Genomic DNA, 16576 nt, shown 5'->3' on the forward strand with positions numbered 1-16576 from the left:
TCAAGGTGTTTTTATCTATTTAGACTTAATTCACTTTGCATAAATTTAAACTTTTTTATCTTTTGAAACTGAAATTTTGTCTAGCTCGACATGAATTTTATATGAATTAAATAATGCAATGCAACATAAGTTGTATAACATTTCTCTAGAATTTATTATAGTGTTTAGAAACTGAAGTTACGTTTTTTGGGGCATATGTTTTTTTTAATCATTTTTAGAGAAAATTGATAGCTAATGGGATGATAGAGTATGTGTGAGTCAATTTTATTATTTTGGGAATACATTATGCGCTCCCAATATACGGTATAACTCGTGGGATATTGTAATACAAAAACATAAGCTTATGTCCATACGACATAACTTGTGGAATGTTATGATACGAAAATAAAAAAGTATGTCTTGCGAAAAAATTATTTGTTATTTCAATGCCAAGAGCATAACCTATATATTATGATACGAAAATATAAATTTATTCCCCAAGAAAAACTTGTTTGTTATTTCAGTGTAAGGAATATTTCCGTCCATTTAAGTGTTGGAAGGACAAAACTTAAAGAACACATTTGAGGTAAAAAATGAATGGGTCTTATAACGTTGCAACAACATCAACCAATATGCTCGTCAACATGCATCTTTAGAAGCCTCCTATTTTCTGATCAAATAACATCTCAAAACAATGAAGAAATCAAGAAATTGCCATAAAAAGGTTACCTCATTCACAACATATATTTGCATTGGAACATGTTTCTTTCATTCATTTTTCTCCAAAGGTTAACAAGTACTAAACTCATAAACTTTGAGAATGCCTTAGTCTCATAGAGCCAGCAAGCTTTCCTTCATTATGTAGATACAAAGCTTAAAGTTGTACATGACAAGATCAGCACAATCCTTAGCATATGCTAAAACTAATTTATCGAATGTTAACCTCAACACTGTACAATGGCTATATGCTAGACTATGTACAGAATGCACCGGCTAAACACTAAAATGTTGCAGTGGAAGTTTTGAAAAAATTATATATATGTATCTGCTTCCGAATCTGGCTTATTTAGAGGTGGTTGCTGCTAATAGCAGATCATGTCAATTCCTAGTCAACTCATTAATAGTTGTTCAGTCAGATCGCAGCTTGCAATCACTCCGTAATGCTTCCAACCACGAATCAACCTGGAAAAGAAAAGGATAGCAACACATAAGAGCATGAAAATGGAAGATGAAAAGGAATTGGCTATGTTTGTATATAGCCTTCAGATAATAGTTTCCAAGTTATTTGATATGGGACTAACGAAGGATTCCAATTGCGTATTTTACAAATCTATGCTAATGTGTAACTATTCTGACGCTAGCAAAATGCTACTTATTTAAGATTAGTCCTTAAATGCTTTTAATCTAATATGTAAAGTTTTTACAACCACTAATGAGTTCAACAGATAACAAGCAAATGTTTATCATACTGATCCTGTCATATGTTACACAAATTGTCCAGTCCAATTGTTTAGAAATGACTTGAACTCACAAATATCTAATCACTATAGGGAGAGATAAGTTCACATAATAGTTTCAATACTATCCGAGAGGAACTTGCTGTGTTGAAACAAAGTTAACATCCAAAGAGAGGTGTATATAAAGAATATGAACAAGAAGGGTCCATTCGGAAAGGCTCGAGTTCCAAGCTTGACCAATTTGGGAACTTAAAGTTACTCAACAAATCCAAGACAGAGATCAGAATAGCTACTTGCAATAAAGGATCCAGAAAAAAACCATTACCTTTATCTTAGAAATACTAGTGCATTCATATTTCAGTCCATAACGAGTTGAGATATAAAAGCAATATCGTTTGTCCTCATTGTCTCGTATCAGGCAAGGTAAGGTTCCAACTTCAACTACATCAGATAGAAGGGTTGAATCTTGGGGGCTTAGATCTGCAAACATGTTAATCAAAATTATTCAAGAAATAACATATTTGTTGCATCAGGAAACAACGGGACTGCAGCTAGACTTTGGAAGTATTTTGGAATGAAGTTAATGAAAACAAACTAAGCCATTAAATCAAGAAGAGATAGCAGGAACAAATATCAGATCATAAAGAAACAGCAGATGCCAATATAAGGTGGGATATTTCGAGATTGAGCTATTCAGAATAGGTAAGGTAATTGCTACCCCAACCACAGGTGTTTTCCCTGCTCTATCTGCAGTATCAGAGGTAAAGGCCGAGGAAAGGAAATTTAGGCCGTGCTTGGCCACAAAATGTTTTTTTAAGAATCCTTTAGCTTTCTAAAACAAAGTTCTTTTTTTTGGTGAAAGCACATTTGTTCTCCATGAAACAGAAGAAAACACTTCTAGAAAACAAAAGGACTTTCTTTTGGTTTGAATCAAACTATACTTCCACAACAACCCACAAACTTCTAATGTATGATTACTATGATCCCCTTAATGGTTTAATATCATATTGTTTCTCCTGGCTTTTCTTCCCTATTCTTAGGCTATAGTCTTACCATTAAATGAAGTATTTCTATTAATGACATATAGCAGTAAGACGGTGCTGTGATATGTACATCGTATATTCCCTTCTAGTTGTATATGGAATCTATATAATCCACCAAGATTTCAACAACAAGTAGAGCAATTAAACTTAATTTTCAAGCTGGAGTTCGTTGCCCTTGAAGCATCTCAAATTCCTTTTTCACCAAAATATCCACCACATACAAACTGGGATTTTATTTTGTTAGAATATCACATATTGGTTGAAAGAATATGTTGTTGTATCCTTATATCCTCATCTCACAAGTTTATAAATCTCACGCAGAGGAAGTATGGGCATTTCGTAATAGAGAAACATATATATATATCTCACTTAGAGGAACACTGACACATCAGATTCTTCTTTGGCCAACAGGTATTGGTCTGTATGTCACCAACTAACTTTTATATTAGTGGTGCTTTTCATTGGTAGCTTTGATGTTGAGTTAGGCCCAATGTCCATTTTCTTAACATGGTATCATTGGCAGACTCATTCTTATTCTCGGTTTACTCAATACTGGCCGTCATGTTATATTGTCCAAACTTACGGCGTGTGGGGATGAGGGAAGGGACGAATGTTAGAATGTGACACATTGGTTGAAAAAAATAAGTTGTATCTTTATATGGTTATGAACAATCTTCAACTCATGATTTAGCTTTTAAGATTGAGTTACACCAACATCCATTTTCTTAACATGTTCCATTGGTATCTTTAAAAAGCTTCTATTCCAGAATCTTATCTGCCAATAAGTGTCCCTAGACATTACCCATTACAGCGCCCAAAATGCTCAATGATAAATGCCACAGTTGATACAGAAATGTCTGAAAAGGTGATTATTGCTTTCAGCTTCATCTCCAAAATAAATGATGTATGCTGCAGAGGTGAATTCCTCTCCTTTGGAGATTCTGTAGTGTCAAACATGTTATACATGCCAGCAACCAAAAGAAGCAGGGCTACTTTGTATAGTGATCTAGTTTTCCATATTTGTTCTCCAAGAGCATGTATGGCTCTAGTTTTCACTTGCTATCAGTGAGTTATATTAAGTAAATATCCACTTGTCCTGCATTTTTTTCAAATCAAATTATCTGCTGCACTAGGAAGTCCTTGAAATGCCTCCAAGGTTTGGTGGTTTTCTTTCATCCTCTTCACCTCCCAGTTGTTTTAGTTTCTCTTAAAAACTATGCTCCATCCATTACCAATTTTAAATCAGTGATCAGGATCAGACTGACTAAATACGGAGACGCCCATTTGTCAGAATCTTAGAAATGTCTCGTGTTAAAACGAAACTAGTATCTCGTCGAAATATAGATGTGGATATTTTATCACACCTAAAAATGGGTGTCTCTTGTATTCCAGGATAACCATATCTTCAACATATATTCTTCTCTCAATTATACTTTCATAACCATTTCTACAAGCAAGGTCTTATTCAGCAACCTCACATATCTAATTCCCATTCGGTCCCTTCACTTTGGTTGTTGCAATAGTGCTCCATCTTACCAAGTGATAAGCTTTTATTTCCTTGCTGTAAGATCTCTCCCAAGTTTATCCAACTTCCTCTCCTCCTTAACAGACATAGGAAATAGTGACATCACACTGTTGGTAGTGAGTCTGGCACTGTTATAAGTGCTAGCCATTTGAATGGACCCCTCCAAAAGATAGATTGGTCTAGTCTGCCATTCTTCTTTCATATCTTCTTACCGTCCCCAGCCATATACTGTCTTCTACCATTTTTTATGTTGTTTATGTTACGCTCTCCGTTTCAGTCTATTTAGCAATGTTTTATTGACCTTGAAACATTGTTGAAATAATATACGAATATTTCAGCACGTCGTCGAAAGGTGTGGGATTTAGTGACAACTAAAATCGCGATCTCTAGTTCCTACTATCTCAAACCAGTAAATCTTGACTCAACAAAAACATCTCGGAGATACCAAGTAATTCAAGGTGGTCCATTAGGTTGTTGTAAATACCAATTTAAGGGCCTTCTGGCTATCTAAATAAACGGCTAAAAAAATCTTCTTATAATGTAACATTCAAAGGTGTCTGATAGAGGGTCTCGGCAAAAAAAAAAAAGTGTGATAGTACACCAAAAAGCTTGAAATAACATATTTATACAGTAGTTGGAGAGTATCCCGAAAGGCATGCTAGTAGAAACTTTAACTGTTGAAAAAGTTACCTGTGCATGAAGAATACCAGAAGATACACGATCCCTGAAGGACAAAAAATCTAGGAAGCCAATCATCAACATCAGTGTCATCAACTGGAAGAGGTTCTCCGGGTAAAGTTGCCCATCTCTATTGGGAAAAAAAAGAAGCAGAATATAAATTGTGGAACAAAATATGTAAATCAAGTGAATTATTGTCTGAAATCTAAACAATGTTAAGATGATAACAGCTGCTGCACTATTAATACCATTCTCATGTCCAAATACCCTGAAAGTCGTGCAGCCCGTATGACTTCATCAATGTGTTCTAATCTGTGAGAGAGAAAAGAACAATGAAAATCAAAAGACAATACTCTTTTGACAGATCAATTTAGGATTGAAAATGTTATTATTGGAGTAATTGCAAGTATAATCTAAGAATAGCGAGTAGAATTACTCTTAGTGAAAGCTCTTTTCCTCTTTGTAACATTTCAGTTGTGATGTTCAGTAGGACTAGTGGGATCCTTGAACAGTACTTCACATTTGTCATGAAAGAGAATCTCTCAGTTTTCTTCAAATTGGGACTTGGTCCACTCTCAACCGCTTATATTACGTTTTGTTCACGATTAGGTGATAATAGAATAACAAAATCAAGAACACGAATATTTACTCAAAATAGTCTTCCAATAAGGTATTTTGCCATCAGATGCTCATCATCTCTCTACCTTTAACAAATGTTTTGTTTGAAAGGAAAGTGAAAACTGCAACAATATTCCATGCTTTTTGCCCAATTGAATTTAGGAAAATTAAATAAAATAAAAAATGATGCAACTAATTTTGGCCCTATTCTATTGGTTTCAATAACCGAGAAATAAGTTGTTTCTAGCTTCAAAACTCAGTGGATAATGGGGTCCCTCGACCCTTCTCCACTTAATACCCAAGAATTTGAACTGGTGACCTGAACCTACCGTTCATCCCATGTCGCACTACCTTTACTGTTGAACCAAAGCACGCTTTGGCCTCAAATCCTTGGGGTCACTTTTCGTAAAGTTGAAAAGATATAAATCTGTGAACATGTTCATATTACACTGATGATACACTTAAAACAGAGATGAGTATTTATGCTTTTTAATTCTCAAAATGATATTCACAGTGATCGCGCATGATGACGATGAGGAGCCTCACAAGCATTAGGGATTGAACATAGTGATGATAAACTAACGTAACCATATGAACTAGAAATAACTATAACCAAACCAACCTGCTAAATGCCTGGGAGACCCTTCTCAGTTTCACAATAAGAAATCAAAAGTACTAGTATCAAAGGGGAAGCAACCTATACACGGTTATATATAAGGAAAAACAGAATAGGTCACATAAGGCATAAGCGAACCCACAATGGGGGTATCAAATCTTACTGAGCTTTGAAATGAGCTTCTCTTTCCTCCAAAACACTGAGTTCTGACCGAAGAGATTCTACTTCTGCAGCAGTTAACTCTACCTGCAAGATTTGATAATATCTGTAATCTCTCCCTTCCCTAACCCAAAGACAATGATGACCTTCAGAACTATTAAGCAGGGGCGGACCTACATGCAGCCTAGGGGGGTCATCTGAACCCCTTCGTCGAAAAATTACACCGTATGTATAGAATCAATTTGTTGATTTATGAGTATATATTTAATAATGAACTCCCTGAACACAAGCCAAAAACTTGGTCCAGCGGTAAAGGGATTCACGAAATTGCAAATTCTGGAGCTAACTCTGCGGGTTCGAGCCCGGGTAGCAACATTTTTTTTCATATTTTAGTTTCAGCCAATTTTCATTTTTATTTGCTTAATAAATGAAACGTCCAACCCCAATATTGTAATATTAAACTGTATTATATGTGTTTAATTATTTTACATAAATATTTTAGAGCACAACATAAAATGAATTACACTTCACAATAATTTTTTTTCTATTTTTATAAAATTAAGTAAAAGTTATAACTTTTTTTGAGTTTTCATATTTAAAATTTAAAAAAAATTCTCTCATACTCATTTTAAGACAAACATTTAATTTTTATTTGATTAAGGAATAATATGATTATAAGTAAGATTAAATAAATAGGATTGGATTCTGGAAGTATTATCTTATCCTTAGTGACCACAACTTTAGAAAAAATATGCCTTTAACGTACAAATCAAGAATTAAGAAAATCCTCATTATTAAACTTTCATTTAATTATTTATCTTATTTTAATATATTTTTTTGGATAGTATAATCTTTCGTGTTCCTTATTTAGTTTCAAAAATTGAATAATGTATATATACAACAATGACGGCGACAGAACCCATAATTAAAATTTTAAAAATACATTTTCTCATATTGATTTTAATATTATGTCAAACGTGTACTTTCTCTATTTTATTGTTAGTGTTGAGCTAAAGTTGAATTTTATCTAGTTGCTTATATTTGATCCGACCTCATATATGACCCGATCCGATCTGCTTATTTGTAGATACTATTAGCGTGCTTACTTATTTTTTTGAACCCCCTCGATGAAAATCCTGGTTCCGCCACTGCTATTAAGTAGGAAATACCAAGCTAAACAGTTAGCGGACAACTGTAAATAATATGTACCTTTTCTTGACCATCTGTTCCAGACATCCAAGGTAACTTGCTGAGGCTAAACATATTCAACATTGAAGCAGCCCCTTTCAATTTTCTTCTAGTCCACGATCTACTAATGGACCTATTCTAATACGAGACAAGCCGAATAAAACAAATAAAAAAGTGATTTCCTTAAAAATATGTAACTCTTCTTCACCTCAAATGTCATTTAGAAGATATACCTTAAAGAATCATTACTTCCTATATATTTAGACATAGTTGGGCTCTGCATGGAGTCTTCACCAGATGTTGAAGCTTGAAAATGATCTTCAAACACCTGTATTCCTCGAGGACCATCACCCATAATGTTTATGTCTGCCGGCAAACATAAATCTAGAATTAAGTGAAACCAGAATAACAAAGTATAATCAGCATTCCCAACTCACAGAGTCCAAACTCATAGTGAGGAAAAAAAAACTATTTTATGATTATTGCCAATTACCTTTAAAGACTTGGAAGAATGACAGTCGATATATCACAATGAGATAACTTTTAATGGACTTCAAAACTCAAATATTAAATGTGTGACTCCTAAAGTACCTTAACCTATCTTTTAGAAGACAAGAAGCCAGAAGGGGCAAATTACCTATCATAGACAAGGCCTACGTTTACTGTTTCTGATAGGATAACTTATTCTGAGCTTTTAACATCTAAATAAAAAATGATTTTTTGCAAAAACAAACACCCTCCCATAGTCAAATTCTGTAGCAGCTTCTTTTGACTCCCTTCTAAAGTGTAAAGATATGGCACCTGAGCCTAACTCAACCCCAAAAGCTAGCTCCTGAGGAGAGGATTGTCCAAGTCCATATAAGCAGACCACCAGTCCAATCCCCAACCAATGTAGGACTTTTACCCACTCTAACATAAAGCAATTCAGAACAATCTACAACAATCTCACCCAAAAGTTTTTTTTGTCAATTAGTCTCTGCTTGTCTTTCCTTAATCCCACATGACTTACCTCTTTTCTCTTCCCTAGATGAGGATGCATGAGCAAATACATGTATAAAAGAGTGAAGCATTTCAAGTCCATGGAAATGACCATCAAGAGTGGATAAACTAGAATTTAGTCCATGTGGATATCAAATGAGCAGGTGAGGCGAGGTATTGCCACAACAATAGAGATGCCACAGATTTTAAGTTCATAGTACCATTTTGTAACCACTGTCATGTATGATTCTTTCTTAGACAGAAATTTTTCGAGATCTCCACATCATATCTCGGGTATAAAGCTTTTAAGCTCTGCTTGGTGCTATCATGGAGCTTTGACTAGAGAAAATTGATGTTATCGTTAATAGGGCATGGCGAGGAGGAAGATTTCTTTCCAAAACAATGTCTTGACAAAATAGTAGGAAGATCGATTTTGAATTTGACAAGCAAAACATATCTTGGGACTTGGATATTATGCCACACAAGCACTTAGTCAACTTCCAAAGCTGGAAGCTCAAGTATATGTTGGTAGTCAAGCCATTAATGAAGAAATAATCAAACAATTCCAACCTCAACAACAGAGGAAAATTCTGGAAATTAAGGAAGGTTTATTAAAATAGTAAAGATGGATTCAGAAAATGGATATCAACTTAATTAAAACCAGGCCATAGATGATAGTGATAAATTATAAAGGTCGTAATCATGGCTAGTCATGCCATTTAGTCTCAATAGTGCCCCCAAGCATTTTTGTGCACTTCATTAGTTAGGTACTTCTGCTTTTTACTATAGCAATGCATCTTCACACTATATGATGAATTCTATTTATCTCGAGCCCAAAGGAGGCAGAAGCACACATCTCATTTGCAAAATTTATGGTTCAAAGATGTCATGTCATAGGCAGTGTATTGAGGTTTATGACTCAAATCACTACAGAGTTGGCCTTATATTTTCCTATCTTGCCTCTTTCTTCCCTATTGCAAACCCTTTTCCTTATGATTTCCGGGGGGTATTGTTACCATAGCTTTCTATACATTCTATCCCTCCCACCAGGCTACCATGACGAGATTTGTGCAACATCAAGATTTTCAGTGCCATTTCAAGGAAATTATGTATGACAAGTCGATAATACCTATTTTGACATCACATTCCGCATTAAATCAGACTGCTATCCAGATAGAAAAAAGGTATTTTATCATCTTGAAAACACTTAAACTAAGATCATTTATTTTCCGTGTAGACAAAGCCACTTCTAGGATGGAACACATGAATGGACTTCAACCTCTTTATTCAAAACCAAAACTCCAAGAGTACAAGGAGTGGAGCCTTAAAGAGTCCTATTAAAGTAACCAAAAGCAGCCTGGATCAATGACTAGGATACACAATGAATGCAGAATGACAGTATGCAAGACCTGTTCCTTTAGATGGAGTAAGGGGGATTATGTGCCTCTTTATAATCATAGGATTCCCATCAGTTTAAGTCCATAGAAAAGGAGACATGGGCGAGGCAACCAACATGTTCTATCCTTACTAGTAAAAGGGATAAAACCCCGTTCAGTATCCAGAAACAACATGCACCCAAGGGTTTGGCCTAGCAATGACGGATCCAGAATTTTCACTAAAGAGGCTTCGAAAAATTTTAAAAAATAGCTCATGTTATTTGAACTTGGAACCCCAAGATGAATTTTGAACCCCTAAACTACTGAGCCAACCTTTAATCTTGTGTTCAGGCAGGTGAACACCCTTCCGATCCCCTAAATCCGCCCCTGTAGGCCTAGTAGTCAATAAAGTAGATTGAAAATAATAAGTTCTCAGGTTCAAATAACAGCGGAAGCAAAAACATTAAACGATTTCTTCTCTTCTATCCAAGCCTTAATGGATAGACTTACCGGGTATATATGCCGTAAATTATATTTAAAAATCTAAAACATACACATCCCAATAAATTCATGCCAGATTTCACCAGGAAAGGGGAAGAGAATCTTATTTTGAATAAAAATAGAAAAGGCGCAAACTTGAAGTGACCGCGCAGAAGAAGCACAATCTCTAACACAAAGTACTTCAAACTTCCATCAAAGCTTAAAAGATCAAGTCTTTACTTATATATTGTTAATTATCTTGTACAAAATGAAAGCCCAAAAGACTCAAAATTTTGATCTTACTTTTTCTCACTACAACAAGGAAAAGGAAAAAACCCAAAATTCACTTTAAGGAAACAGTATTATTATTGTAGAAGGAAGAGAAAGTAGCTGAACCTGTTGGGTTTTGATATTTGATCAGACCCAAGTTATGCAGAGAGAAGGGAGGCAGGAGGAGAAGGAGAAAAGTGGTTTGACATAACAGAGACAGCCATATAGAAGGCATAGTATATGATTGGACAACTAGTAGTTGAGTTGTATGATGTTTTGGTCCCACACAGAAATAGCATTAGAGTCTCTTCGGATTAACTTGTTGTTTTTATTTTAATATTTGATTGACCAATTTAAAGTGGGGTTTAAAATAAATTCAAAAAGACTTAAATATAAGGACCTTTAACTTGGCTTGATAGTGAACAAGTAGATACTTTAATTATCCAATACTTAAATTAAAAAAAATATTAAACTAGTCAAAATTAACAATTTATTTATTGAAAACAGCTATAGTTTAAAAATATTACGAAAAAAATATATATTTTATGTGCATAACAAATTAAAGATATCCTACAATACATCCTAATTTTACTCCACTTAAACCTACTTTTTGAGCTAAAAATAAAACAAAAAAATCCCAAACTATTTCTTTTCCTTTTCGAAATAGGAGCATTTATTATTGATTGGCCAAATCATAACCAGCATCCCTCTTTCTCTCTCATTTCTTTCCTCCATTTACCATATCTACATATAATATAATTGGATCTATTCTTTTTACATAAAACATATTTTGATTTTCTCCATTATTAATATTATTATTACAATAAATTCATTATCATCATCCTCGTCGCGTTTGTTAGAAGTAACGGTGATATCCAATGAGAATCCTTTAGATAATCGGAGCAATCAGTAAAGAAGAACGCTAAAAAAAAATTGGATCAGGTCATCTAAATTGGATTCAAAATAAATTGTATTCAAAATAAAATTATATTTAAAATATACAATTGGATCAGACTATCTAAATTGTATTCCAAATTAATTGTATTCTAACCTGATTTTGTATTCCAAATTTTATTATATTCAATATACAATTTGGGTCAGATCTTCTAAATTGTATTCCAAACAAAATATATTCTAAATAAAATTGTATTCTAAACTGATTTTGTATTCCAAAATCTATTTTATTCAATATACAATTTGGATCTAATCATCTAAATTGTATTTCAAATAATCTTGTATTCCAATCATCCAACATACAAATTCACATTCATTCCATCTACAATGCAGATCACATCATCAATTGTATATTGTATTTTCATTTGTAATTTTTTTTAAGATGAAAAGTTATTTTCTCTAAATAAAACTTAAGATTTCTCTTTTGTGGAAACGAGATCTCCACCGTCTTCATTAATTGGAAGTAAGTTCCTCTTACTGATATCGACAACCACCACAGAAGGTGAATAACATGGCGATGAATGACCAGTCACCGTCGCAACTAACGATAAACATCATTCACTCCACAATTGGTGAATCGAATACGAAATAATTATATATCGCGACGAATGAGAATAGTTCCTTTGCGATTTATGCAACGCCTAGCCACATTTTTGCTGCTACGGCCTTTTGAAATTTCATATTTGTGATATATACAACGCAAAGCAAAAACGATGAGGATTTGATCAGTTGTTCAATTGAATTCGTAAAAGAAGGAGGATTATCAATGACGAATTGAATTCAAGGACAATTATGAGAATTGAAATCGAGGAAGAAGGAAGAGAATCACCTATTTTGAGACTCCTACTCTTTATAATAGAATTAATGAGAAATTTCAGTATATTTACCTAATTTGAAAGATTTTCTCCCTTGATTTTTTCTAATTGGTTATTTTTATTTGTATTCTTTTAAGTGAAACATGTAAAAGAATACATAAAATAGCTACATAGAAAACTAAAATATAGTTATTTTATTGTAAATATTGAAAGTGTAGCCAATGGGTCCTATTTAATGCTAAATGTTTGCTGTTTTGATAAATTTTTCAACAAAAAAACACTCGAATATTATAGCCCAAACGTGTGATATGAAGACGCTCTAAAGTGGATTACTGAGCCACTCAGTGACTACCATCTAATTAAAATAAATACACATGAATTTTAAAAATATCTTTAACTTTGACAGTGAACAAGTAGGCATTTTAACTATTCAACACTTAAACAAAAAAACACTCGAATATTTCAGCCTGAACGCGTGATATGAAAACGCTCAGAGGTGGATTACTGAGTCACTCAGTGGCTATCACCTAATTAAAATAAATACATGTAAATTTTAAAAATACCTTTAACTTTGACAGTGATAAACAAAACTAATTACATTACAACCTAGATTATTTACAGATCAAGAATCTTCATTATAACTTTATTTTCACAATGACAAAAAAATAGATAAATGCCACTTCATTAGTAGTGAGCAGCAAATAGTGCTAAAAGAAGAAAAAGATGGTAGAGAAATTAAAAAGAGAATAAATTGAAATTTATATATATATATAAAATTGCTTAAGGATATAATTATCTTTTCAGCATTTTTTTATTGTTAGGGCCGTCAAATTTTACATCTGGCGTGCATAACTTGGGTGTTTTTCACGCATTTTGCCAGGTAGGATTCGAGTGTTTTTTTGTTTAAGTGTTGGATAGTTATAATGCCTACTTGTGTACTATCAAAGTTAAAGGTCAAACTTATAATTTGAAGTCAAGAGTCCAATTTATGTATTATGTTTAGCTTAGCTTATCTAAAGCAGCTTATAAGCTACTTTCAGCTTATAAGTTATTTTAGATAAAGCTAAGTCAAATAGGCTCTTAGTTTAGGGATGTAAGGGTTGTTTTGTAGTTAGCTAGAGTTATGCACATATATGAATTAATTATGAAAAAATTTATATATTATTTTATATAGTAATTAATTGTGCGGAATTTAATTATTGACGTATTAGCTATTTAATTTTTTTATCTTACATAAAATTATATTTTATTCTAGCTAAAATTTACTTTTTACCTTTAATGAAATGATTTACAACCATATAAATATTTAAGGATTGTTTTATACCACAAGTTTCAAAAGTCTTTTTTTCTTAAATAACATATCAAGTCAAAGGGTGCCACATAAAATGGGCCGAATGGAGTATATAGATTCCTCATAATATATATATATATATATATATATATATATATATATATATATATATTAGTTATGCAGATTTAAATTATAAATCAAATACAGTATTAATTTTATACATAATCCTAATCAACTTTCAAATATGATATTTCTTATGCAAATTTAATCCATGTAAACGACCCCTGATGTAATTTACTGATTATAAACAACTTGCCAAGTGGTTCCTTGTTTAAATCAAGGCATAATACATAAATATGCTATTTAACTTGGCTTCAACTGACATTTATGCTCTTGAACTTTGGGTGCGCACAATTAGACACTTAAACTTGTATAAAATTGAATAAGTAGACACACGCATTTTACGTGCCATATTACACATAGGACGCCACGCAGGACACAAAATTGTCATGTAGAACGAATGTGACTAGTTGTTCAATTTTATACAAGTTTAAATACCTACTTGTACACCTCCAAAGTTAGAGGGCATAGAAGTCAGTTGAAGCCAAGTTAAAGAGTACATCTATGTATTTGTGTACATTTCTGTCTACACGGTATCACTTATAGAAATGTCAGTCAATACATTTTAACATCTGATTATTTGAATTTTCATCATGTATCTTCAATTTCTTTTTATATTTATTTTTAAGTTTTTAAGTATTATAGTATAATTACTTATCACGCTTCGAGCCTACACTCTGGACGTGGCCGACATCCAAAATCATTATTGGTCCCGAGAAAATTCTTAGCCTGGATAACTATTGAGCGAAAGACTGAACATATATGCAGAAGCTTTAAAGAGATACACATTTAAATCACTTAAACATACTTAAGCAGAAATCTAAATAGAGATGATAGTGTTTAAGACATCTGAATATCAAGACTTAATTAACTCATTATATTGTCTATGAAGCCTCTACTAAGCTAAAGATAGGTGTGTGGACAAGACTCACGACAACCTAAATAACCAACTAAATGTCAAACTGAAGAGCATAAGTAAATCGAAGCCCTCCAAAGACAAGCAGATCTCACCTAAAGCTAATGAAGTGAAGATCTCAACGAAGTACCTGTTGTCGATCCTGAACACCTGTATTTGTATTATTAAAAGATGTAGCGCTAAATGACATCAGTACATGCATGAAATGTACGGTATGTAAAAATGGTCGAATGAAACATCAGGCTAAACTAAATAGATATGCTGAAAGGATACATCTGAAAGGAAACTATAAAGTAACTCAACTGGAAGTAAAGCATGCAAGAGTATTTCAAACAATAGAGCTTTACAATTGAGATATATGTAATGATATCAAATACTAAAATTGTATACTTTACTTTACTTGGGAGTTTCTCTAACCGACAATCATCACTATGAGTCTCGTGATGATACAACGTATTACCCACGTTGTCAGAGCCATCCAATACTTTACCAGGGTAGAGGACGAACTAAACTAATGGATCCAATATTTAAGCCCTTACCAAGGGCTTTTCTGAATCAACGACACGATCCTATCCTATGACGGCGACGTAGTTTATGAGGTTTGACTTGTCTAAACCTTACCCAACTCGATGATCCATACTACTCCCAAAACAATGCAATAATGCTCATATTAATCTTTGTATTGAGTTAATACTCAAAAGCACGTCTTTGAAATCATATTGAACCTTACTTTAAATTAATAAAGAATTCTTTCTAAAACTGTTTATGCTTTCTTTAAAGGTATAATACATAAATATGTCCTTTAACTTGACATCATTTCACATTTATGCCCTTCAACTTTGGGTTTACACAAGTAGGCACTTAAACTTGTATAAAATTGAACAAGTAGACACACATGTCCTACGTGGCACAATACACGTAGGACGCTAAATAGGATACAAAATTACCATGTAGGATGAATGCGTCTATTTATTCAAGTTTTAGATAAATAAAGTACCTACTTGTGCACTAGTAAAGTTGGAGGTCATAGTTGCCAGTTGAAAATAATGTACTTGGAACGCTTAATGTTCCCTTAAAACCTCTTTTGAATTATAGTTCAAATACTTGAAGTTCGCCTTGAATGTGAAACAATACCTAATAAATGACATGCCAATGCATTTTAAACAATCTCAATTAAATAGGGTTCATGTGGTTTAATAAGCATGAACAACAATCAAAGATCAAAACATATGAAGAACTACAATCTAAATGATAAGAATCAAAAATCAATGATAAGGAAGCAAAAACAATTTCGAATCCATGAAACATAGGGTAAAAGCCCTAGGTTTAATCTTACTAACTAAATTCTAGATGTAGAGAATGAGCAAGAACTTATTCACTCACTAAGATAGCCTTACATACATGGGAAAATAAAGTTCTTGAAGAAAGCTTGATAGAGATGCTTGAAACCCTAGGTTTGATTCTCTTGCTTCTTGCTCTAAGACTTGAGAAGAGTTATGAGAGAGTAATCGGGATATTACACTGATAAGGACCTTAATTAAGTGTAAAAACATTGGGGTTTAGGATTAGAAAGGATGGGAAAAGACCGAAATAACCATTCTTAAATCTGACGGAGTCGTTTAGGAGGGCCATCTACAGTCCGTAGTTCCTTTTACGGGTTGTATATGCCTCTCGTAGAACTCAGGCTGAGTTCATGGGCTTTCTAAAATTTTTGTCTACGAGTCCACTTTACGGCTCGTAGTTTCATTTACGGTCGTACTGCACACTCACAGAAATCAGACTAAAAGCCAAGTTTAGGACTTCTTTCTACGAGACCAAACTACGACTTGTAGTTGGTTTTACGACTCATACTATTCATTCGTGGAAATCAGGCTAAAATAGAGTTTCAGTAGTTCGGACTAAAAATCGATCTACAATTCGTAAAAGTATTTACGGACCGTACTGGCAGTCTATAAAACTCAATGAATGTTTACTGTTTCTGATCTTTTTCTACAAACACTATCTCCGGTTCTTGGTTCATTCCACGAGCCGTAAAGAAATTTTTTCACTAACTCAGGAACTGATCTACAAGCCTCATCTATGGCTCATGGTTCCATCTACAATCCGTTGCTCG

General features: G+C 33.4%; 1 protein-coding gene across 2 annotated transcripts; it reads right to left on the bottom strand.

The window, feature by feature from the left end:
• Positions 1-725: 725 nt before the first annotated feature.
• On the bottom strand, positions 726-10621 carry LOC129873761 (uncharacterized). 2 transcript variants are annotated; one of them, XM_055949044.1, is made up of 8 exons: positions 10494-10621; positions 7497-7629; positions 7285-7396; positions 6080-6162; positions 4931-4994; positions 4695-4812; positions 1762-1916; positions 726-1161 (listed from the first exon to the last, which is right to left on the bottom strand). In XM_055949044.1, the coding sequence occupies exons 1-8, from the start codon at positions 10600-10602 to the stop codon at positions 1108-1110; spliced, it is 828 nt and encodes a 275-aa protein (XP_055805019.1). In that variant the 5' UTR covers positions 10603-10621; the 3' UTR covers positions 726-1107. The 2 variants fall into 2 exon arrangements, with proteins under 2 accessions (XP_055805019.1, XP_055804948.1); XM_055948973.1 differs by having other exon boundaries at positions 7497-7647.
• Between the last annotated feature and the right edge of the window lie 5955 nt (positions 10622-16576).

The sequence above is a fragment of the Solanum dulcamara genome, chromosome 1 (genome assembly GCF_947179165.1).
Source record: "Solanum dulcamara chromosome 1, daSolDulc1.2, whole genome shotgun sequence".
Taxonomy (NCBI): Eukaryota; Viridiplantae; Streptophyta; class Magnoliopsida; order Solanales; family Solanaceae; genus Solanum; species Solanum dulcamara.

Excerpts from the sequence above, each read along its gene's own strand:
- LOC129873761 (XM_055948973.1), bottom strand. The coding sequence starts at position 10,602 with ATGCCTTCTATATGGCTGTCTCTGTTATGTCAAACCACTTTTCTCCTT. Across the intron at positions 7,648-10,493 it reads CAAATATCAAAACCCAACAG|ATTTATGTTTGCCGGCAGAC; the intron begins GTTCAGCTACTT and ends ACTTAATTCTAG. Across the intron at positions 6,163-7,284 it reads GAACAGATGGTCAAGAAAAG|GTAGAGTTAACTGCTGCAGA; the intron begins GTACATATTATT and ends CAAATCTTGCAG.